Source organism: Rhinopithecus bieti, unplaced genomic scaffold (genome assembly GCF_001698545.2).
Source record: "Rhinopithecus bieti isolate Rb0 unplaced genomic scaffold, ASM169854v2 scaffold_1673, whole genome shotgun sequence".
NCBI classification, from domain to species: Eukaryota; Metazoa; Chordata; class Mammalia; order Primates; family Cercopithecidae; genus Rhinopithecus; species Rhinopithecus bieti.
In genome coordinates this window covers 6,506,682-6,524,281 of record NW_016804690.1, presented here as the reverse complement: position 1 = coordinate 6,524,281, position 17,600 = coordinate 6,506,682, and the positions used below count along the sequence as shown (strand labels likewise).

General features: G+C 40.4%; 1 protein-coding gene across 1 annotated transcript in view; it reads left to right on the top strand.

Moving 5' to 3' along the window:
* Window positions 1–3,957: 3,957 nt before the first annotated feature.
* RRP15 (ribosomal RNA processing 15 homolog) overlaps window positions 3,958–17,600 on the top strand; it is a 46,386-nt gene continuing 32,743 nt past the window's right edge. The window contains exon 1 of the mRNA XM_017870019.1: window positions 3,958–4,098. Coding sequence (XP_017725508.1) covers window positions 3,960–4,098 — 139 coding nt within the window. The 5' untranslated portion in view covers window positions 3,958–3,959. The remainder of the gene's footprint in view (window positions 4,099–17,600) is intronic.

Here is a 17,600-nt window from a genome sequence, read left to right as displayed (position 1 = left end):
GGGAGGGAGGAAGAAAGGAAGGAAGGAAGGAAAATAAATGAAGCAAAAACTGATAGAACTGAAATCATGGATCAGGGCATCTCACTTACTCTTTCTGATCCAAAATATATCCTCATCTGTAAAATGAGGATATTAAGAACCTATATATATTTCCTGTATATAGTAAGTACTCAGTAAATGGAGCACTGACAATCTTAGCTTCTGATGGCTATTGAGAAGTGTTACAAAATGGTCTAGCCCACCCGATCTGCTTTACTCAAGAAAAGCCTCTCCTCTCACCATTGCAGCAGCTAATGATTTAGGCTGCAGCTCATCAGAAAACTCAGGGCTGCTCTAGCCAGGAGCTTCGTGGGACTCCACAAAGTTGAGTTTCGGGTTCCTGGCATAGCCAAGCAAAAACAGGGCTCTATATACCCATCAGGAGATATAAGTGCCCAGCAGACTGCCAGGGTTAGCAGTGTAGTCTCTGATCATGACAACGTGGACTTCAGAGAGTATCATGTCTGCGAAATAAGGCCACCTACCACTCATAAGCTTCTGAGATAGATGAGGTCATCCCCGTGTTACAGGAGAAGAAACAGAGATTCAGAGAGATTCAAAGAATTATGTAATTCAGGAGAAGGGACTGAAAGCCTGATGTAACTCTAGGTCTGAGTTTTTAACGAAACCATAGAGGTTGACAAAAAGAGAGGAGCTGGGCATTAGATGTTGTGCTTACTTCAGGACATCTGGCAAAGCCTGGAGCCATTCATTTTATTCAATACACGACTATTGAGCACCACCTCATCCCCCAAGAAAAGCTAGGCAACTATTTATAGGTGTTCCATATCAAGAGGCTTTTCTTTGCACATCTGGTTCATTATATTGTTGGAAACTGAAGTTTTTATTTATTGTTTAGCCCTTCTACCATAACTTTCTTTCCCATTATTCTACCAGACATTTGACAAATTCCCTAATAATCTTCACTTAAATAAAATCTCATGGACACACTCCTATCCTCACCTAGCTTGGTCTCACAATAGCATTTAACAAAATCTTTGCTTCCTTTTGAAACTTATTCTCTGGCTTCCCTCATTTCATAATTTTTTCTGCTCTTTATGTGCATTTTCATATGTTGTCTCCTCTACTTCTAAATATTGGAGTTCCTACTAACTGGATTTTGGCTTATTTTTCTTATTCTTCCTGTAAAACCTCATCCCTTTTCTCAGCTTTAAAAACCACCAATATGGAGGTGTCATCTTTTATACCTATTATCTCTAGCCCCGGTCTCTCCCTTGGGATCCAATTACTTAATCAATATCTTTACTTAGATGTTTCTATAGACTATATGTTTATGTCCCTCCTAAATTCATATGTGGAAATCCTAACTCTCAATGTGATGGTATTTGGAGGTGGGGCTGTTGGTAGGCAGAGCCCTTACAACTGGAATAAGTGCCCTTATAAAAGAGACCCCAGAGAGCTTCCTCACCCCTTGTGTTATGTGAAGACACAGCAAGAAGACAGCTGTCTATAAACCAGGAATTGAGCCCTCCCCAGACACTTTGATCTTAGACTTCTCAGCATTCAGAATAGTGGGAAAAACAAAAAATGGCTGTTGTTTATAAGCCACCTAGTCTATGGCATACAGAAAACCACATACTGCATATTCTCACTCATAAGTGGGAGCTGAACAATGAGAACATATGGACACAGGGAGGGGAACAGCACACACCAGGGGCAATTGGAGATGGGTGGGGGTGACAGGAGGGGGAGCATTAGGACAAATAGCTGATGCATGCAGTGCTTAAAACCTAGATGACGGGTTGAAAGGTGCTGCGAACAACCATGGCACATGTATACCTATGTAACAAACCTACACGTTCTGGACTTGTATCCCAGAATGTAAAGTAAAATTTTAAAAAAGAAAAAACAGAAAGAAAAAAGGAAATTTTTGTTGCCTATTCTGACTGTAAGCTGAGCACTAAAGCACAACCCTCTGAATAGGCAGTGCAACTCAGTGGTTGAGCAGACTCTGCAGTGGAGTGCTTGGGTCTGAATGTGATTCTGCCATGTACTGGTTGTGTGATGGTCAGCAGTTATTTACTCTGTGCCTCTGTTTCCTCATCTATAAAATGGAAAAAATAATAGTACTTAACTCATTAGTTTATTGTGAAGACTAAATAAGCTAACATAGGTATCTCCAACTTAACAGCAGTAATAAATTTCTGAAAATCAGACTTCTAGATAAAAACCTGGATCCTATTTTATATTATTTTAAAGGAAGAAAAATGTGAATGTGTAACAAATCTGCCATTCCTCCCCTCCATGCAATTTCTTAAACTGCAACTAAACACACAAAAATTTCTATATATACATAAACTCACATTAACATGTTAAATGCACAAAACATCACTTCTTGATAACTAAATAACACTAGTATTAATGCAGGAACTTTGTGCTTAATATGCAGGAACATGTTTTCCATTGAATCACTGCAACCATTTTTTTTTTTTTTTCACTTCGCTTCGCTCTCTACAACTTTCTCCAATGCATTCCCAACTTTATTTGGAACTCCTTGTTCCAATTTACATTTAGCCCTAGGCAAAAGCAAGCGTTAGCTATGAAAGACAGCAAAAAATAGGTTCCAGACCAGGACACAGTGGTAATGAAAGGATCACACTGAGCAGGATGGTGAGTGCTTCTGGGCATCAGCAGCATCCTAAAGGGCATCTCTAAAGTGCACCCCTTTTCATTTTTTCAAGAGTCAGGGTCTCACTCTGTCACCCAGGCTGGAATGCAGTAGTGCAATCATGGCTCACTGCAGCCTCGAACTCCTAGACTCAAGCGATCTTCAGACTTAGAGAAGCCAGGATTACAGGCTGGAGCCACCATACCTGCCATCTCGGTTCACTGCAACCTTTGCCCCTCCTCGCACCCTCCCTGCCCCTCTGGGTTCAAGTGATTCTCACCTCAGCCTCCTGAGTAGCTGGGTAGCTGGGACTACAGATGCGCACCACCATGCCCGGCGAATTTTTGTATTTTTACTAAGAGACGAGGTTTCACCATGTTGTCCAGTCTGGTCTCGTCACTCCTGGCCTCAAGTGATCCTCTCGCCTCGGCCTCCCAAAGTGCTGTAATTACAGGCATGAGTCACCACGCCCGGTCAATAATTGCACTTTTTAAAGGTTTACTCCAGTAACTGGGACTACAGGCACTCGCCACTGCGTCCGACTAATTTTTGTATTTTTAGTAGAGATTGGGTTTCACCATGCTGGCCAGGCGGGTCTCAAACTCCTGAACTCGAGCGATCCGCTTATCTCAGCCTCCCAAAGTGCTGGGATTACAGGTGTGAGTCACTGCCCCGGCGAGATCCTCTCCCTCTTAGAAAACAAAAAAATTCAAAACCAAGTTTTAAAATGTTGTATTGAGTTTTTAGGATGTGAATACATATTTATTTCCTACACAAACATCTACTGGAATATGCAGTGCGGCTGGATTCCATAACACCCGCCCCAGGGAAAGAAATTGAGTCTATTCGGTTTGCAAGAAAGGTCTCGCGTGTTATCTTGGGTGGGGGGATATGATCGTATTCTAATTATCAACCCCCAGTGGATCTGTCCCGCGTCCTAGCTGCTGCTGCGTTCAGGGGGCCCGTAAGAGACACCTGAGGAGGACACTAAACCAACATTAAGGGAGCAGACAAGGAAAGCGGCCGAGGAGAGGAAATCAAAGTGGACCGCGCCGGGCTGGCGGAGGAGTCGGCTGAGGTCATTCAGCCACTGATTTTCGTCCTGGAACCGACTTCGCGTAAACACACCGGGCTATTCAGAGCTCTCTCCAAGTCACATTCTGAGGCTCCGCCCCCGGAACTCCGGGCTAGACGACCCCGCCCCGGAACCTTGTGTCACCGGCACTGAATGCAGAAGTGCCTCTGGTTGCCACCGGACGCAACTGTCAGGTGACGCTTCCGGCGCGGAAAAATGGCAGCCGCCGCTGCGGACTCACGTGTGAGTGAGGAAGAAAATCCGAAAAAGACCCCAAAGAAGAAGATGAAAATGGTAACCGGAGCCGTAGCGTCAGTGCTGGAAGACGAGGTCACAGATACTTCTGATAGCGAAGGTAATGTGGTAGGGCTGAGCTTTGGTGTCTGGGAGGAAAGGCCGGGCTGAGTTTGTGTCAAGCAGCCCTTGCGACTGCATTTGCTGCTAGCCACCTGGGTTTTATCTTGGCACCACTTCAGAGGGGCGACTTTGGCTTAGTGAGGAGGCTTGGGGAAGTCGTGTTCAGAGAAGGAACGCTGTCAACTGTAATTTTGAGTTTCCACATTCTTTTACTAGGTATTTTCAGGGTCACCATTATTAATTATAATAAAACGTGTGGAACACCTGCAGCTACCGAGAAACTTAGAGTAGCAAAGGGTGAAAGGAAGAGGGTACTTGAAAACAGGAGAAGAATGGGTCTCATAGGGTGTAAGAAGCAAAAGGTTAAAAGAGGTAAGAGGAAGAAGGGGGTGTACTTGACTTTTCTTATGCGGTAGATGTGTGCGTATTTTAGAAACTAAATAATAGTGAATAAAAGAAGAGTTTGGTGGTTAAGGTCGACTAAAAACTGGTAGCATTTGGTAACTATGTCTCTCAGAGACGCTTGATAATGAAAGGAAGGAACGATGTGTTTTGAGGTTTTCAACCATGCTGTGTCTGTTGCTCCTCTTTACCATCATTCTTGGCACCAATTTTTTAGGTGACAAGGAATTGCAGATAATCCCTGACTTCCTACTGCCCAGTTACTGCTCCTTTGTACTAGCTGATACCCAAAAAACAGACAGAGCTATTCTTTTATAACGTATTTCTAATTACATCCGCTGTCTGCTTGAGATGATCCAGTGGCTTCCCATCTCACTATATAATATCCAAGATCCTTAGGCTGTATGATTTGGGCCAGGATGTCTGTCATAGACCAATCTGCCCCTGACAAACCACTAATTGTAATCTTGCCATACCGGTATGTTTGTGTTTAACACCTTAAACATGCTCCCACACCCTGGTTTCTTCACTGGTTGGCTCCACTGCCTAGAATAGGTTTCAAATGCTTGGCATGTCTCTCCTTCACCAGCCTCTGATCCAGTGCCTTACCAGAGAGACTTGTCCCTGACTACCCTATCTAACGTACCACCACTACTCTTCTTCCTGTCTTCCTTTCTTCACTTTTTGACTTACTGCCCTGCTTTATTTTTTCTCAACCCTGCCCAAACCATTTGATGTATGTATTTGCTGCGTTATCTTTCCCAATTGGAATGTAAGTTCCATAAAAGTAAAGAGTACTGTATCCCCAGTTCCTATTGCCTTGTGGGTCCTTCACAGGTATTTAAGTAAATTAATGAATTAAGCTGGACTTCCAGGAGCAAGAAGAAAGTGTCATATGCTACTGCAATTCCTAGGTAATTAGAGTCTTCATCTCCTGCCACACTGTTAAGGAAAACAAACTATTTGTTGAGCCGAAATTAGAACATCTGGTTCTGATATTTTTTGAACTCATTAGACTGGTTCAAACAGTTTTGTTCAAGAAGGGAAGAGTACTATATTTGGAAAAAAATGTCAGTACTGCTTACAAATTGGATTTTCTTTTCTTTTGTGACAGTGTCTTGCTTTGTCAGCCAGGCTCACTGCAACCTTGACCTCCTCCCCCACCGCCCTCCAAAGCGATCCTCTTGCTTCAGCTCCCCCAGGTAGATAGGACTACAGGCGCATACCACTGTACCTGGCTAATTTTTTTGTAGAGATGGGGTTTTGCCATGTTGCCCAGGCTGGTCTTGAACTCCTGGATTCAAGTGATCCACCCATCTCGGCCTCCCAAAGTGCTGAGATTACAGGTGTGAGCCAGCACACCTGGCCAAATTGGATTTTTCTGTTCAAGTACTGGATAATTCCAAGTTGGAACTGTTCTGTCTTTTCAGCATATTATTATAAATGCTGATTAGGTTTTAAGGTTCTTTTGCTATTATAGATCAGCTATGTTATGGGTTAAGAAGGTTTTTGACTAATATGGAAACCTAATTTATCCAATTCAATTCAATGAACAATTGCTGTGTTCCCTTAGGTTCCAATCACCCTCTAGGTGTTGAGGATACAAAGGATGAATACATTTCTGCATTAAAATTTCAGTTTTAGGAAAGACATTAAACACAGGACTGTAATATAGTGTATTAGGTATAATTAAAAGATAGTTTTCAAGATCATGGTTCAATTTTGGAAAGGTAAGGATGGAGACAGAGGAATCCATACCCTCTGGAACCCAGCCTAGGTGTTGCTTACTTGTATCTTACATGTATTACTGATAATATACTATGCTATCATTATATTTTAACATATCTCTCTCGTTACAGAGATAAGTTCCCCAAATGTCAAAGTATGTCTTGTTTATTTTCACAGGGTCTTCTTTGCATATTTTAGTATTCGGTAAATTGTTTTGTTGAATAAATGTAAAAGGTGGCGTTCTATCTAGGCTTTAGAAGGATGAATAGTTTTCCTGGCCTGGGAGTATAGTTTTCTCAGACATAAAAGCATATACAGTGGCATGCGGTCTCTTAAAATTCATGGCCTATTTCAGACAAAGTAACATTCTGTTATGGCTCTAGCTGTTCAGAGAAGTGACTAGAAGTAAAACAGGTAACAATAGTTAAAAGTAGATTATAAAGGGCCTTGTGTATTTGTAGGCAGCAGGGAGCTACTGAGAATTTTTAAGCAAGATGGTGACAGACATTTATAAATATTACTGCCAGATGTATGGTAACTGCCAAAGAGTGCCAGGACAGTTTGTAGGCAATGGCAAAACTCCATGTTAGGATCTGCACTAGGACAGGACAGTGAAGACAGAGAGGGCCCCACTTGAAATATTTTTCAGCAAGAGAGTATTCAATTTTTCAAACAGGCAACTTTCATATAAGCTTGTAGCACCATAAGTTTTGGGCATACTACACTGTTAGAGGAATTGGATAATAAGAATAGTTATACTTTTGGAGCTTTCCTATGTGCCTGGTTCTGTTCTGAGTTCCTTATATATATCAGCTCAGAGAATTCTGAAAACTGTATGAGATAGATGCTACTATTATCCTCATGTTACATTTAAAAACCTGAGGCAGAGAGGTTTATAACTTGCTCACTTCTGTACATAAGCAGATAAGCAAGTTGATAAATGATACAACAGTTATTGAAGTTTGACTGTACAGCTTATGCTCTTGACCACTACCTTAATATGTTTGAGGAACCAGGAGGACATAGATAATAAAAAAAAAACTATTTGGAGAGTGAAAGGGCAGGGACTTTGAATCTAAAGAAAGAAAGGATTGGGAACAAGGAGATTTTGGTATAGAGACAAACTTTTCTCCCTCCCACTCAAGAAGATTTCATCACCAAGGGATATTTTTGTGTTCAGATTTCTATTGTACTTCCAGTGTTTATAACCAGAGTATTCTTTCCTTCCTTCCTTTCTCCTAAAGTTCATATGTTATTTCTGGAAACAAATTCCCATGTTCACTCAATTGTATCAGAGGGACCTGTGTTGGTACTACCTTTCAGAGTAACTTTGTGCTAGTTATTTACTATTATCTGCCTCAATTTCCTCATCTACAAAACGAAGATAATAATAATATCTACTTTAGAATTGTTGTAATGATTAAATAAGTTTATATATGTTAAGCATTTAATATTTGGCACATGGTACCCACTCATAAATATTAGCGATGACAATGATGTCTCTTCTGACCTAAAAAAACTGCTAGTCCCATCTCTTTTTGCCAAATAAGTTTTCCCACCTTTGGTAACGTGGTATTTGTAAGCTGGAACTCTCCCAAGAAAAGAGGTTTGAATTACTCTAGTAACCCTGTAAGGTAGCTGATGGCATTTCTATTTTACAGACAAGAAAAGAAGCTTGGAAATAGTGCTTCCAGTATATCATATTGCTTCCTAGTAGGAAACTGTTACCTCTATAGGTGCAGGATGTTATCTGTTAATCCACTCGTTTTACTCCATAGGCTAACCATTAGATCATATATTTTTGGTAAAATTCAAGATCAGTGATAATGATGTCGATAACAATTGATTGTGTCTACTTGGTTGTGCCATAGACACATTTTCTTTGTCAAAGCTGCTTCTGTCTCTAAGAAAGATACTGCCATCTACTCCCATCCAAGCTGGAAACACAAGTGTCATCCTTTACTCTTCCTGTTGCTTCCATATCTATTTGGTTTAATTAATCCATTTATTCTGTTGCCATTACTTTAGTTCTTGCCCGCATCTCTGTCTCTCTCTCTCTTTTTTTTTTTTTTTTTTTTTTGAGATGGAGTTTCGCTCTTATCGCTCAGGCTGGAGTGCAATGGTGCGATCTCAGCTCACCCCAACCTCCATGTCCCGGGTTCAAGCGATTCTCCTGCCTCACCCTCCAAAGTAGCTGGGATTACAGGCATGCACCACCACACTCAGCTAATTTTGTATTTTTAGTAGAGATAGGGTTTCTCCATGTTGGTCAGGCTGGTCTTGAACTCCCGACCTCAGGTGATCCACCCACCTCGGCCTCCCAAAGGGCTGGGATTACAGGCGTAAGCCACTGTGCTCGGCCTTGCCTGCATCTCTTTTGTTTATGCTAGTTCATAGGGGACCTATTTGTTGGGCCTGTCATTGTAGCCCTACTCCCTTCAGTCTTTTAGGCAATTGCTTCTTAAACCATCAGTGTTGAAGGACCATTCTGGTTTTTGTTTTTTAATCTCCAATCTGTCATAGATAGGTGTTTAAAAAAAATCAATGAAAAAGAATAACTGGAAACATGACCACATTGTTGCACATCATGGTAATATCAAATTACTATAAAAGTTTATAAATGCTCGCTCTCAATTTATGAATTCACAGTTGATTCTAGTTACAATAATGTTCAGTAAAGTTGCAGGAAACCCTGAATCCCTGAATTAGTGAACCATTGCTTTTAGGGGAAGTACAGTTGTAGGCTCCTGTGAGTCTCTGGTCAGAACATTTTTGTCATTTTGTCAATACATAACCTTGTCTTATGTGGGGGTTTTTTCTTTTTTTTTTTTTTTGAAACGAGATCTGGCTCTACTACCCAGGCTGCTGGAGTACAGTGGTGCAATCTTGGCTCACTGCAACCTCTGCCTCTTTGGCCCAAGCCATCCTCCCACCACAGCCTCCAGATTAGCTGGGACTATAGGCGTGCACTACCCACACCTGTCTAATTTTTGTATTTTTGGAAGAGATGGGGTTTTGCCATGTTGCCCAAGCTGATCTTGAACTCATGGGCTCAATTGATCTACCTGCCTTGGCCTCCCAAAGTGCTGGGAATACAGGTATGAGCCGCCGCACACAGCCTTATGTGTGTTTTTGTTTAAAGACAAAGAAGAGCTCCACTTGGTATGTTTTTCAGAAAGAAAGCATTTGATTTTCCTTGGCCACATGTCGGGGCACACATCTGTAATCTCAGCACTTTGGAGGCTGAGTTGGGAGGACTGCTTGGGCCCAGGAGTCTTGAGACCAGCCTAGGCAACATAGTGAGACCCTGTCGCTACAAAAAAATGGAAAAAACTAGCTGGATGTGGGTGGTATGTGCCTGTGGTCTCAGCTACATGAGAGGCTGAGGTGGGAGGGTTGCTTAAGCCTGGGAGTTTGAGACTGCAGTGAGCTGTGACTGTGCCACTGTACTCCAGCCTGGGTGACACAGCATGACCCTGTCTCAAAAAATAAAAACTTTAGACTAGGCTTGGTGGCTCACACGTGTAATCCCAGCACTTTGGGAGGCCAAGGTGATCAGATCACTTAAAGTCAGGAATTTGAGACCAGCCTGGCTAACATGGCAAAACCCCATCTCTACCAAAAAAAAATATACAAAAAATTAGCCCAATATGGTGGTGCATGCCTGTAGTACCACCTACTTGTGAGGCTAAGGCATGAGAATCACTTGAACCTGGGAGGCAGAGGTTGCAGTGGGCCAAGATACTGACAGAGTGAGACTTTGTCTCAAAAATGAATAAATAAATTTTAGAAACAAAACTCTGAGATTAAAAAAAAAGGAAAAAAAAAAAAAAGAGAAATCATTGAATTTTCCTTTTTTTTTTTTTCCCGAAGACGGAGTCTCACTCTTTCGCTAGGCTGGAGTGCAGTGGCGCCATCTCAGTTCACTGCAATCTCCGCCTCCCAGGTTCAAGAGATTCTCCTGCCTCAGCCTTCCAAGTAGCTGGGACTACAGGCACATGCCACCACACCCAGCTCATTTTTGTATTTGTAGTAGAGATGGGGTTTCAACATGTTGGCCAGGATATTCTCCATCTCTTGACCTCATGATCCACCCACCTTGGCCTCCCGAAGTACTAGGATTACAGGCGTGAGCCACCACGCCCGGCGCCCCCTCCCCTTTTTTTTTTTTTAAGACAAAGTCTGGGTCTGTTGCCTAGGCTGGAGTGCAGTGGCATAATCAGGACTCACTGCAGTCTTGACCTCCCAGGCTCAAGCAATCCTCCCACTTCAGCCTCCCAAGTAGCTAGGACCACAAGTGTGTGCCATCATGCCCAGCTAATTTTTTATTTTTTGTAGAGATGGGTCTCACTATGTTGCCCAGGCTGTTCTCAAACTCCTGGGCTCAAGTGATCCTCCTGCCTTGGCCTCCCAAAGTGTTGGAATTATAGGCGTGAGCCACTGCACCCAGCCTTCAGCTTTTCAAACAACGAACTTTAATGTAAACTCATAGCACCATACATTTTGGGCATACTATACTGTTAGAGGAAGTGGATGATAATAATTATATTTAATGTACTTTGTTGATTCATTAACATTTGAACTCATGGCCAATAACGTGCCTGAACAAAGCTTATTCAACAAATATTTTCTCTGAAAGGCACATTGCATCCTTTTGCTTAGGGACACTGCACAACCCTTCAGCATTATGCTTGGGGGCCATTTTAAACATTGCTGTAGCCAAGAAAAAGCACAGAAATGGAAATATGTGGCACTAAATAGTCTATAGGAAGAACACCAGTTTACAATGAGAAAGTTGAAACAAGGCAGAGTGTCTCCTTCTTCAACCTCAGCTAGGAGTGTGCATGTAGGGAGACTCCAACCCTTCACTGCTCTAAGCATGTCTGTGAATGACTGCAAAAGTGCCATGAGTATTGACTTGGGGTTACAAATACATTTTACTGAGTTGGTGAATTCTCAAATACAGAATCCACAAATAACAGCGATTGGCTGACTGAATCTCCTTGTGAACTGGCAACAGTCTGCATACCCAACCTATGTGATCTGACCACTCTTGCCTCTCAGGCTCACATCTTATCATTCCCTAGATGACTAGGGTCATAGCATTCTGAACTGGTTTCTGGAGTACAGTCTGCTCTCTGTCTTTCTAGTTGTGCTTATGGTACTCTACTGGCATACTCTTTTTGTTCTTTACTTTCTCTTAACCAGCTTTTCTCTATCCTTTAGGTTTCAACTTAAATGTCTCTTCCACTTTGTCTTTTACAACTTATCCTATCTCTGCAATACAGATAAATAATAAAGGGTCATTTATTTTACTTATTTTAAAACCATTTTTTTCTTATTATTTTTTAGAGACAGGGTCTTGGTATGTTGCTCACGCTGGTGTCCAGTGTGTCATGATCATAGCTCGCTATAACCTCCAATTCCCATGCTCAAGCAATCCTCCTGCCTCAGCCTTCCAATAACTGGGACCATAGGTGCACACCACCACGCCTGGTTAAAGAGTTCTTTATTTAATAAATTTAGTAATATAGGTCTTTTGGTTAAAGATGGGACATTTCTTGTTTGGTTTAACTCAGAATTTGTTATTTAATATAAGAAATTTATTTTTTCCTCTCATGAAATTAAATGTTTCTGTAAAGGTGATCCATGGAGATGGATTTTCTAGTCAGGTAGTTGTATACATGTGCTCTTGGTTAAACTATTCAGTTATCAAAAACTTTTAGATGATAGTACTGAGAAACTATAAAGGCAGAGGCTTCAGACCTATGAGGAATCAGTGTGTAAATTATAGATATATTTAAAGAGTACTGGCTTGTTTTATCAGCCAGTACTGAATCAGACACTTATCTTTGAATTTTACCTGGATTATAAAAATTGGTAAGGATGTGCCCTATATTGACATTTGAAAAACTTCCTTTAGTAAGATGCTACTTGAGTTTCATGGAAAACACACAGATATAACCCATATGTTGTTTGAATTTTATTTTTCTGGCTTTAATTTCTTTTGACATATTATATAAGAAAGATAGAATAGTGTGCTTTCATTAGAACAAAACTCAAAACTCAAGTATTGTTAGACTGCAGAAGTTTCTTAAGTTCTGTGGGGACAGAGACCTTGTCGTTGTGATGACAGCTATATCTCAATTTGGCATAGAGCCTGATTCATGGTGTAGTACTCGATATCCATTTATTCACTGAATAAATTGGAAATTTGTGTTAACATGATTTTTTTAATACTCTTCTCATATACTAGATTATCGTGGAGGTAAAATTAGCAGTTATATGTATCATCTTGAATAATAGCAAAATGACTCAGATTGAATTTTTGTTGAATTGCAGTACTGTCAGTACAATTTGAAATTTGATCATAGTAAAATTGAAGGGGATCATGAGTTAGGGATATACAGCAGGTGAATGTGAAAAAAACACCACTCAGTGTGCTTTTCTCTGTTTTCTCACTCAACCACTCAGCAGCAACAATCATCACAGAAGACTTCTGTGATTAAATGTGTATGGATTCCTTCCCACACCCTAAGCAAGTAATCAGTTCTGCAGTGGATACCAGTTGTTTGCTCTCCAATTCATCTCAACATTATCTACCTGGAGGTAGTGTCAGACCCCACAGACTGAGGGCTCAACTTCATAAGACTGCCTAAACCCTTCAGATACCAGTCCTAAATCCAGACCTCTGGAACCTCCATCCAACTGACTTAAAATTGAGCTTCCCACAATCTTCCCGTTGGGTTTGATTAATTTTCTAGAGCAACTCACAGAACTCAGGGAAACACTTAAGTTTATGGGTTTATTGTAAAGCATATTACAAAGGATACAGATGAACAGATGCATAGGGTGAAGTATAGGGTGAAGGAGTGTGGAGTTTCCATGCCCTCCCTGGGTGTGCTGCCCTGCAGGAACCTCCAGGAGTTCAGCTATCCAGAAGCTCTCTGAACCCTGTTTTCTTGAACGTTTTATGGAGACCTCGTTACATAAGCATGGTTGATTAAATCATTGAGGTGATCCGTTTAACTTTCAGCTTCACTCCCTTCCCAGAGGTTGGGGAATGGAGCTGAAAGTCCCAAACCTCTAATCCTGTCTTGGTGCATCTGCCTTGGTGACCAACCCTGATCCTGAATCTGCTTTGGGACTACCATCCCTCAATTATTAGCATACAAAAAGACACTCCTTTGGAGATTCCAAGGATTTTAGGAGTTGACCAAATATATATTTCACAGTATCACAGAAGGTAAAGTGCTACAGTCTGCATTTTAAGTAATATGTAAATGACAAGTGTTATAGAGGGGAGGGTGATGCCCCTACCTGAGTTATTCATGAACTACTCAGATTTATTGACCTGATAACTTGTTGGAAGTTTAGATACAATATATACTTGGTTCTTAAGCTTGTAGTCTTTAAAAAAAAAAACCCAAAAACAGAAAAACAGCATCCCTAGTCAGTAAATCACCTCAGGTGAAAAAATGAGAACAGTGGTTGATGATACCAAGTATGATAAAGGGTAAGATGATAGCCTCTACCTTTGGTTATCCTTGAGCTACTCAGATTTATGGAAGTTCAGATGCAATTCTTACCAGATTCTTAAGCTTGTAGTCTTGGGACAGGGTGCGGCAGAAGCTTCTGTTGCCTGTAAATCAACCCAGGTTAAAAGAAAGAAGCCTTGATTGTTACTCGGGCCATGATCTAATTGACTCCTCCCTCATAGAATGTGCCCATATGGCCATAAAATAATAAGGAGGATCATTTCAGGTTTTCCAGGCAGCTAAAAAACCTGAATTGTTCTGGTTATGTATGTGAAAAACGGCCATCTACTTATAACACAAGACTTGATAACAATTCAGATTAGAAGGTCCTAGGAGATATCACTTCATTTTTGATAAACTACAATGCTGTATTTAAGATATAATAACCTAGCAGATAAATGTGCTTTTCATCAAACTGTAGCTTATAGCCTCCTTTATCATTTAAGTTACTTAAAATAGCAAAGGAACATGCCTAAGAAATGAAGTATATCATAGTCCTACTTGAGTGGTTTAGCAATTTATAAGACAGGCTCAGGAAACAGACTATTTCCAGAGTCTATCTGTTTTGGCTTGCCCAATAGCACATGTAATCACATCTGACAGTGTTTCCCATGGTAGCACTATCATTTTATTTTAGTTATTTTATGGAAACCTGGGATGACTTCATTTTTTTCAAAGGTAGCTTTTTTTTTTTTTTTTTTGAAGTTTTAAAGCATCAATTTTGAATATTCCAAATTTAGTAATTGGCAGGAAGGACCATGTGGCATGAGCAGAAGAGATGATTTACAGCTGAATGGGGAGCAGTAGTTTTATAGAGCTTTGAATAAGTAGGGGGATATGTATACTTAGGTAAAATCAGAAGGAGGACAGGGAGTAGACTGTTCACCTTTACTGAGGCTTAGATAGAAATTTTTTAAATTCAAACTTCATTAAACGATGTTTTAAAATATTTAATGAGTAGCTACATTAGTTCAGTACACATTAGTCCAAATTGAATCTCTGATACAAAACTTTGTAGTGTCTCACAAGTCGACAGCCCCGTTAGCTTTGCCTTTTTGACTTTGGGCATGTTTTTAACTTTTCTAAGCTTCAGAATCATCACCTGTGTAAATACAATAATAAAAGCAACTCATAGAAATGTTGCAAAATGAGCTGGATGTGGTGGCTTACTCCTGAATCCCAGCACTTTGGAAAGCTGAGGTGGGATGATCATTTGAGCCCAGGAGTTTAAGACCAGCCTGGGCAATATAGTGAGACTTCATCTCTACAAAAAAATTAGCTGAGCGTGGTGGTGTATGCCTATAGTCCCAGCTACTTGGGAGGCTGAAAGGAGAGGATTGCGTGAGCCTGGGAGATAGGCTGCAGTGAGCTAAGACTGTGCCACTGTACTCCAGTCTGGGCTCCAAAGTGAGACCTTGTCTCAAAAAAAGAAAAGAAGTGTTGTGAAATGATAATACATAAAAAGTGCTTTATAAATAGTGCCTAGCTCTAACTACGTGTTAGCTAGTTAGTATCATTTTACAGTACTTTGAAAAGGTTGTAGCACAGAGACATTGGCCACTCGTGAAATAAGTGAAAGGTGGCCTGCATGATTCTCTGGCATACGAGTTATAAACTATAACAAGACTTAGGCAGCAGTTTTATAACTGAAGTCACATTTATTTTCCCTCTTTTCTTGACATCCAGTTTTAAGCTTTTGAGATCCTCTCTTCTCTGTGTGTCCTCTGATTACTGATTATCATTTATTTAGTGCCTACTATTGTGCCAGGTCTGTACTAAGCGCTTTTCATGTGTTATCTTATTTAATCATCATAGCAGCCCAGTGAAGTAGTTACTGTGTTTATCCCTATTTTACTGATAAAGAAACTGAGACACAGAAGGGTTAGGTCACTTGCCCAAAACTATGCTATTAGAAAGTACTGGAATCAGAACATCACACCCCAAGTCTAATTCGATAATCTGAGCTCTTAACCCCTATGCTATAACTCTCTAGTCATCTAAAGCTTCTCATTTAACACCTCACATGAATTCCAGATTCCCAATACCAGAGGCATTTCTTCCTTGTTTCTTTCTCCTTCTCTACCACAGCCACATAAAAATTCCCATTATGTGTGCCTGTGAGTGTATTTCTGCATGTGCGTGTGGTGTATAATCAGCATTTAAGGGGTGCTTACTAAGAGGTAGGCACTCAAAGAACTTTATATATTTTAATTATGAAAACCCAATGAAGTACCATTTTATTCCTATTTTTACAGATGAGGAAACTCAGGCAGAAGACTTAATGTCAGAAAAGCCACTTAGATTTGTGTCTGGAGTTGAAATTGAATCCTGGTAGCCTTACTTCATTGTCCCCTACTAACTGTCCTCAATCATGTTTTTACCAGGAGTTCTGTTTGACTTAGGGCAAATTTTAAAGGTGTGAAAGGTTGACCAATAGGCCTACCACTTTCAGATGGTATTTACATTTTAAAAGAAAAACTGTAATAGAGAATGTTTTTAAAAGTAGGGACTTAAGATAAGTGCTAAGAGAGAAAAAATTCCAGCTATTTGGCCTTTTATTGGAAGCACACACCTGGAGTATGAACTTTTAAACTACTTGGTTTTAATCTTGGAATTGATGTGTATTGCATTTCTTGGATCATAAATCACATTTTTATGAAATCCCAATCTTACTTTCTTTATGCCCATTTTTTTTTCCATCCAATTCTCAAATCTTTGTTTCAGCCAGTCTTAACTTCATGTCATTTTGTAAATATTTCATCATCTTTCACATTCCCATCCCTTTGAACATGCTGATTTCTTCTGTCTGGAGTGCCAGTAATAATATGATTACAATAGTAATCTTAATTTTCATACAGAGCACTGACTCAAATCTAGGATGTGTTTGGTTCTAGGTTCAGTGATCTTGCCATCTGATCAACTGGCTTGGGTTATGGAATCTTACTTCCTTGGCTTCCTCCTTTCTTTTTTCATTCAAATTATTGCTTTGCTCTTTAAGAAACAACTTGAATATCATCTGTCATCTTTGTAAAACTTTCTGTAAGCCATCCCAGATATCCCTGGTCACCCTTTCCTCATTGTTTTTCTTTTAGAACACCTACAAATTCTATTGCAATTTAGCTATGTAATTTATCCACCCTGCTAAACTCCTGAGTTCTTCACGGAGAGAAATCTAGATTTAGATTTTTCCTTTGTTCTTTCTTGCCCATCACTCATGAGTGCTCAGTGAATGTCGAGGGACTGTGAGTCTTCTTAAAACTTTATCCCAGGCTATGGAAAACGGCTCACTTTCCTGCCTGCAGCTAACCATTCATATGTGGGGTCAGGGAACAGATGGCAAGTTTGAAAGGGAGCTGGAGGTTTGGAGAAAAAGGCAGCAGGAGGTAAGAAATGCCTTATGACTACCTCAGTACGTCAGAGATTTAGCCCTGCTTTGTTCATTATGGTGGCCTCTAGCCACATGTGATTTAAATTTAAGGTAATTAAAGAAAATAAAAATTCAGTTCTTCAGTTGTGCTAGCCACATTTGAAGTCCTCAATAGGCTCTTGTGGCTAGTGGCTACTGAGCAGCTTTGATAGAGAACACTACCATGATTGGAACTTGTAGTCATTACTTCAATAAGCATCCTTCGTAGTCCTTTAATTTCTAGATTTTTATAGTAGAATGCAAAATTAATGTTTAAGGCAACACACAGGACTTCAAAGGCATTTTTTACTTGTCTGTTGATTTCCGTCTATGCCCTTAGATACCTGGATATATCTGCTTTTGCTGTTATAGATCAGTGCGTGGAAAATTTTTAAAAAACCTCATTTGATTAGGATATAATAATAT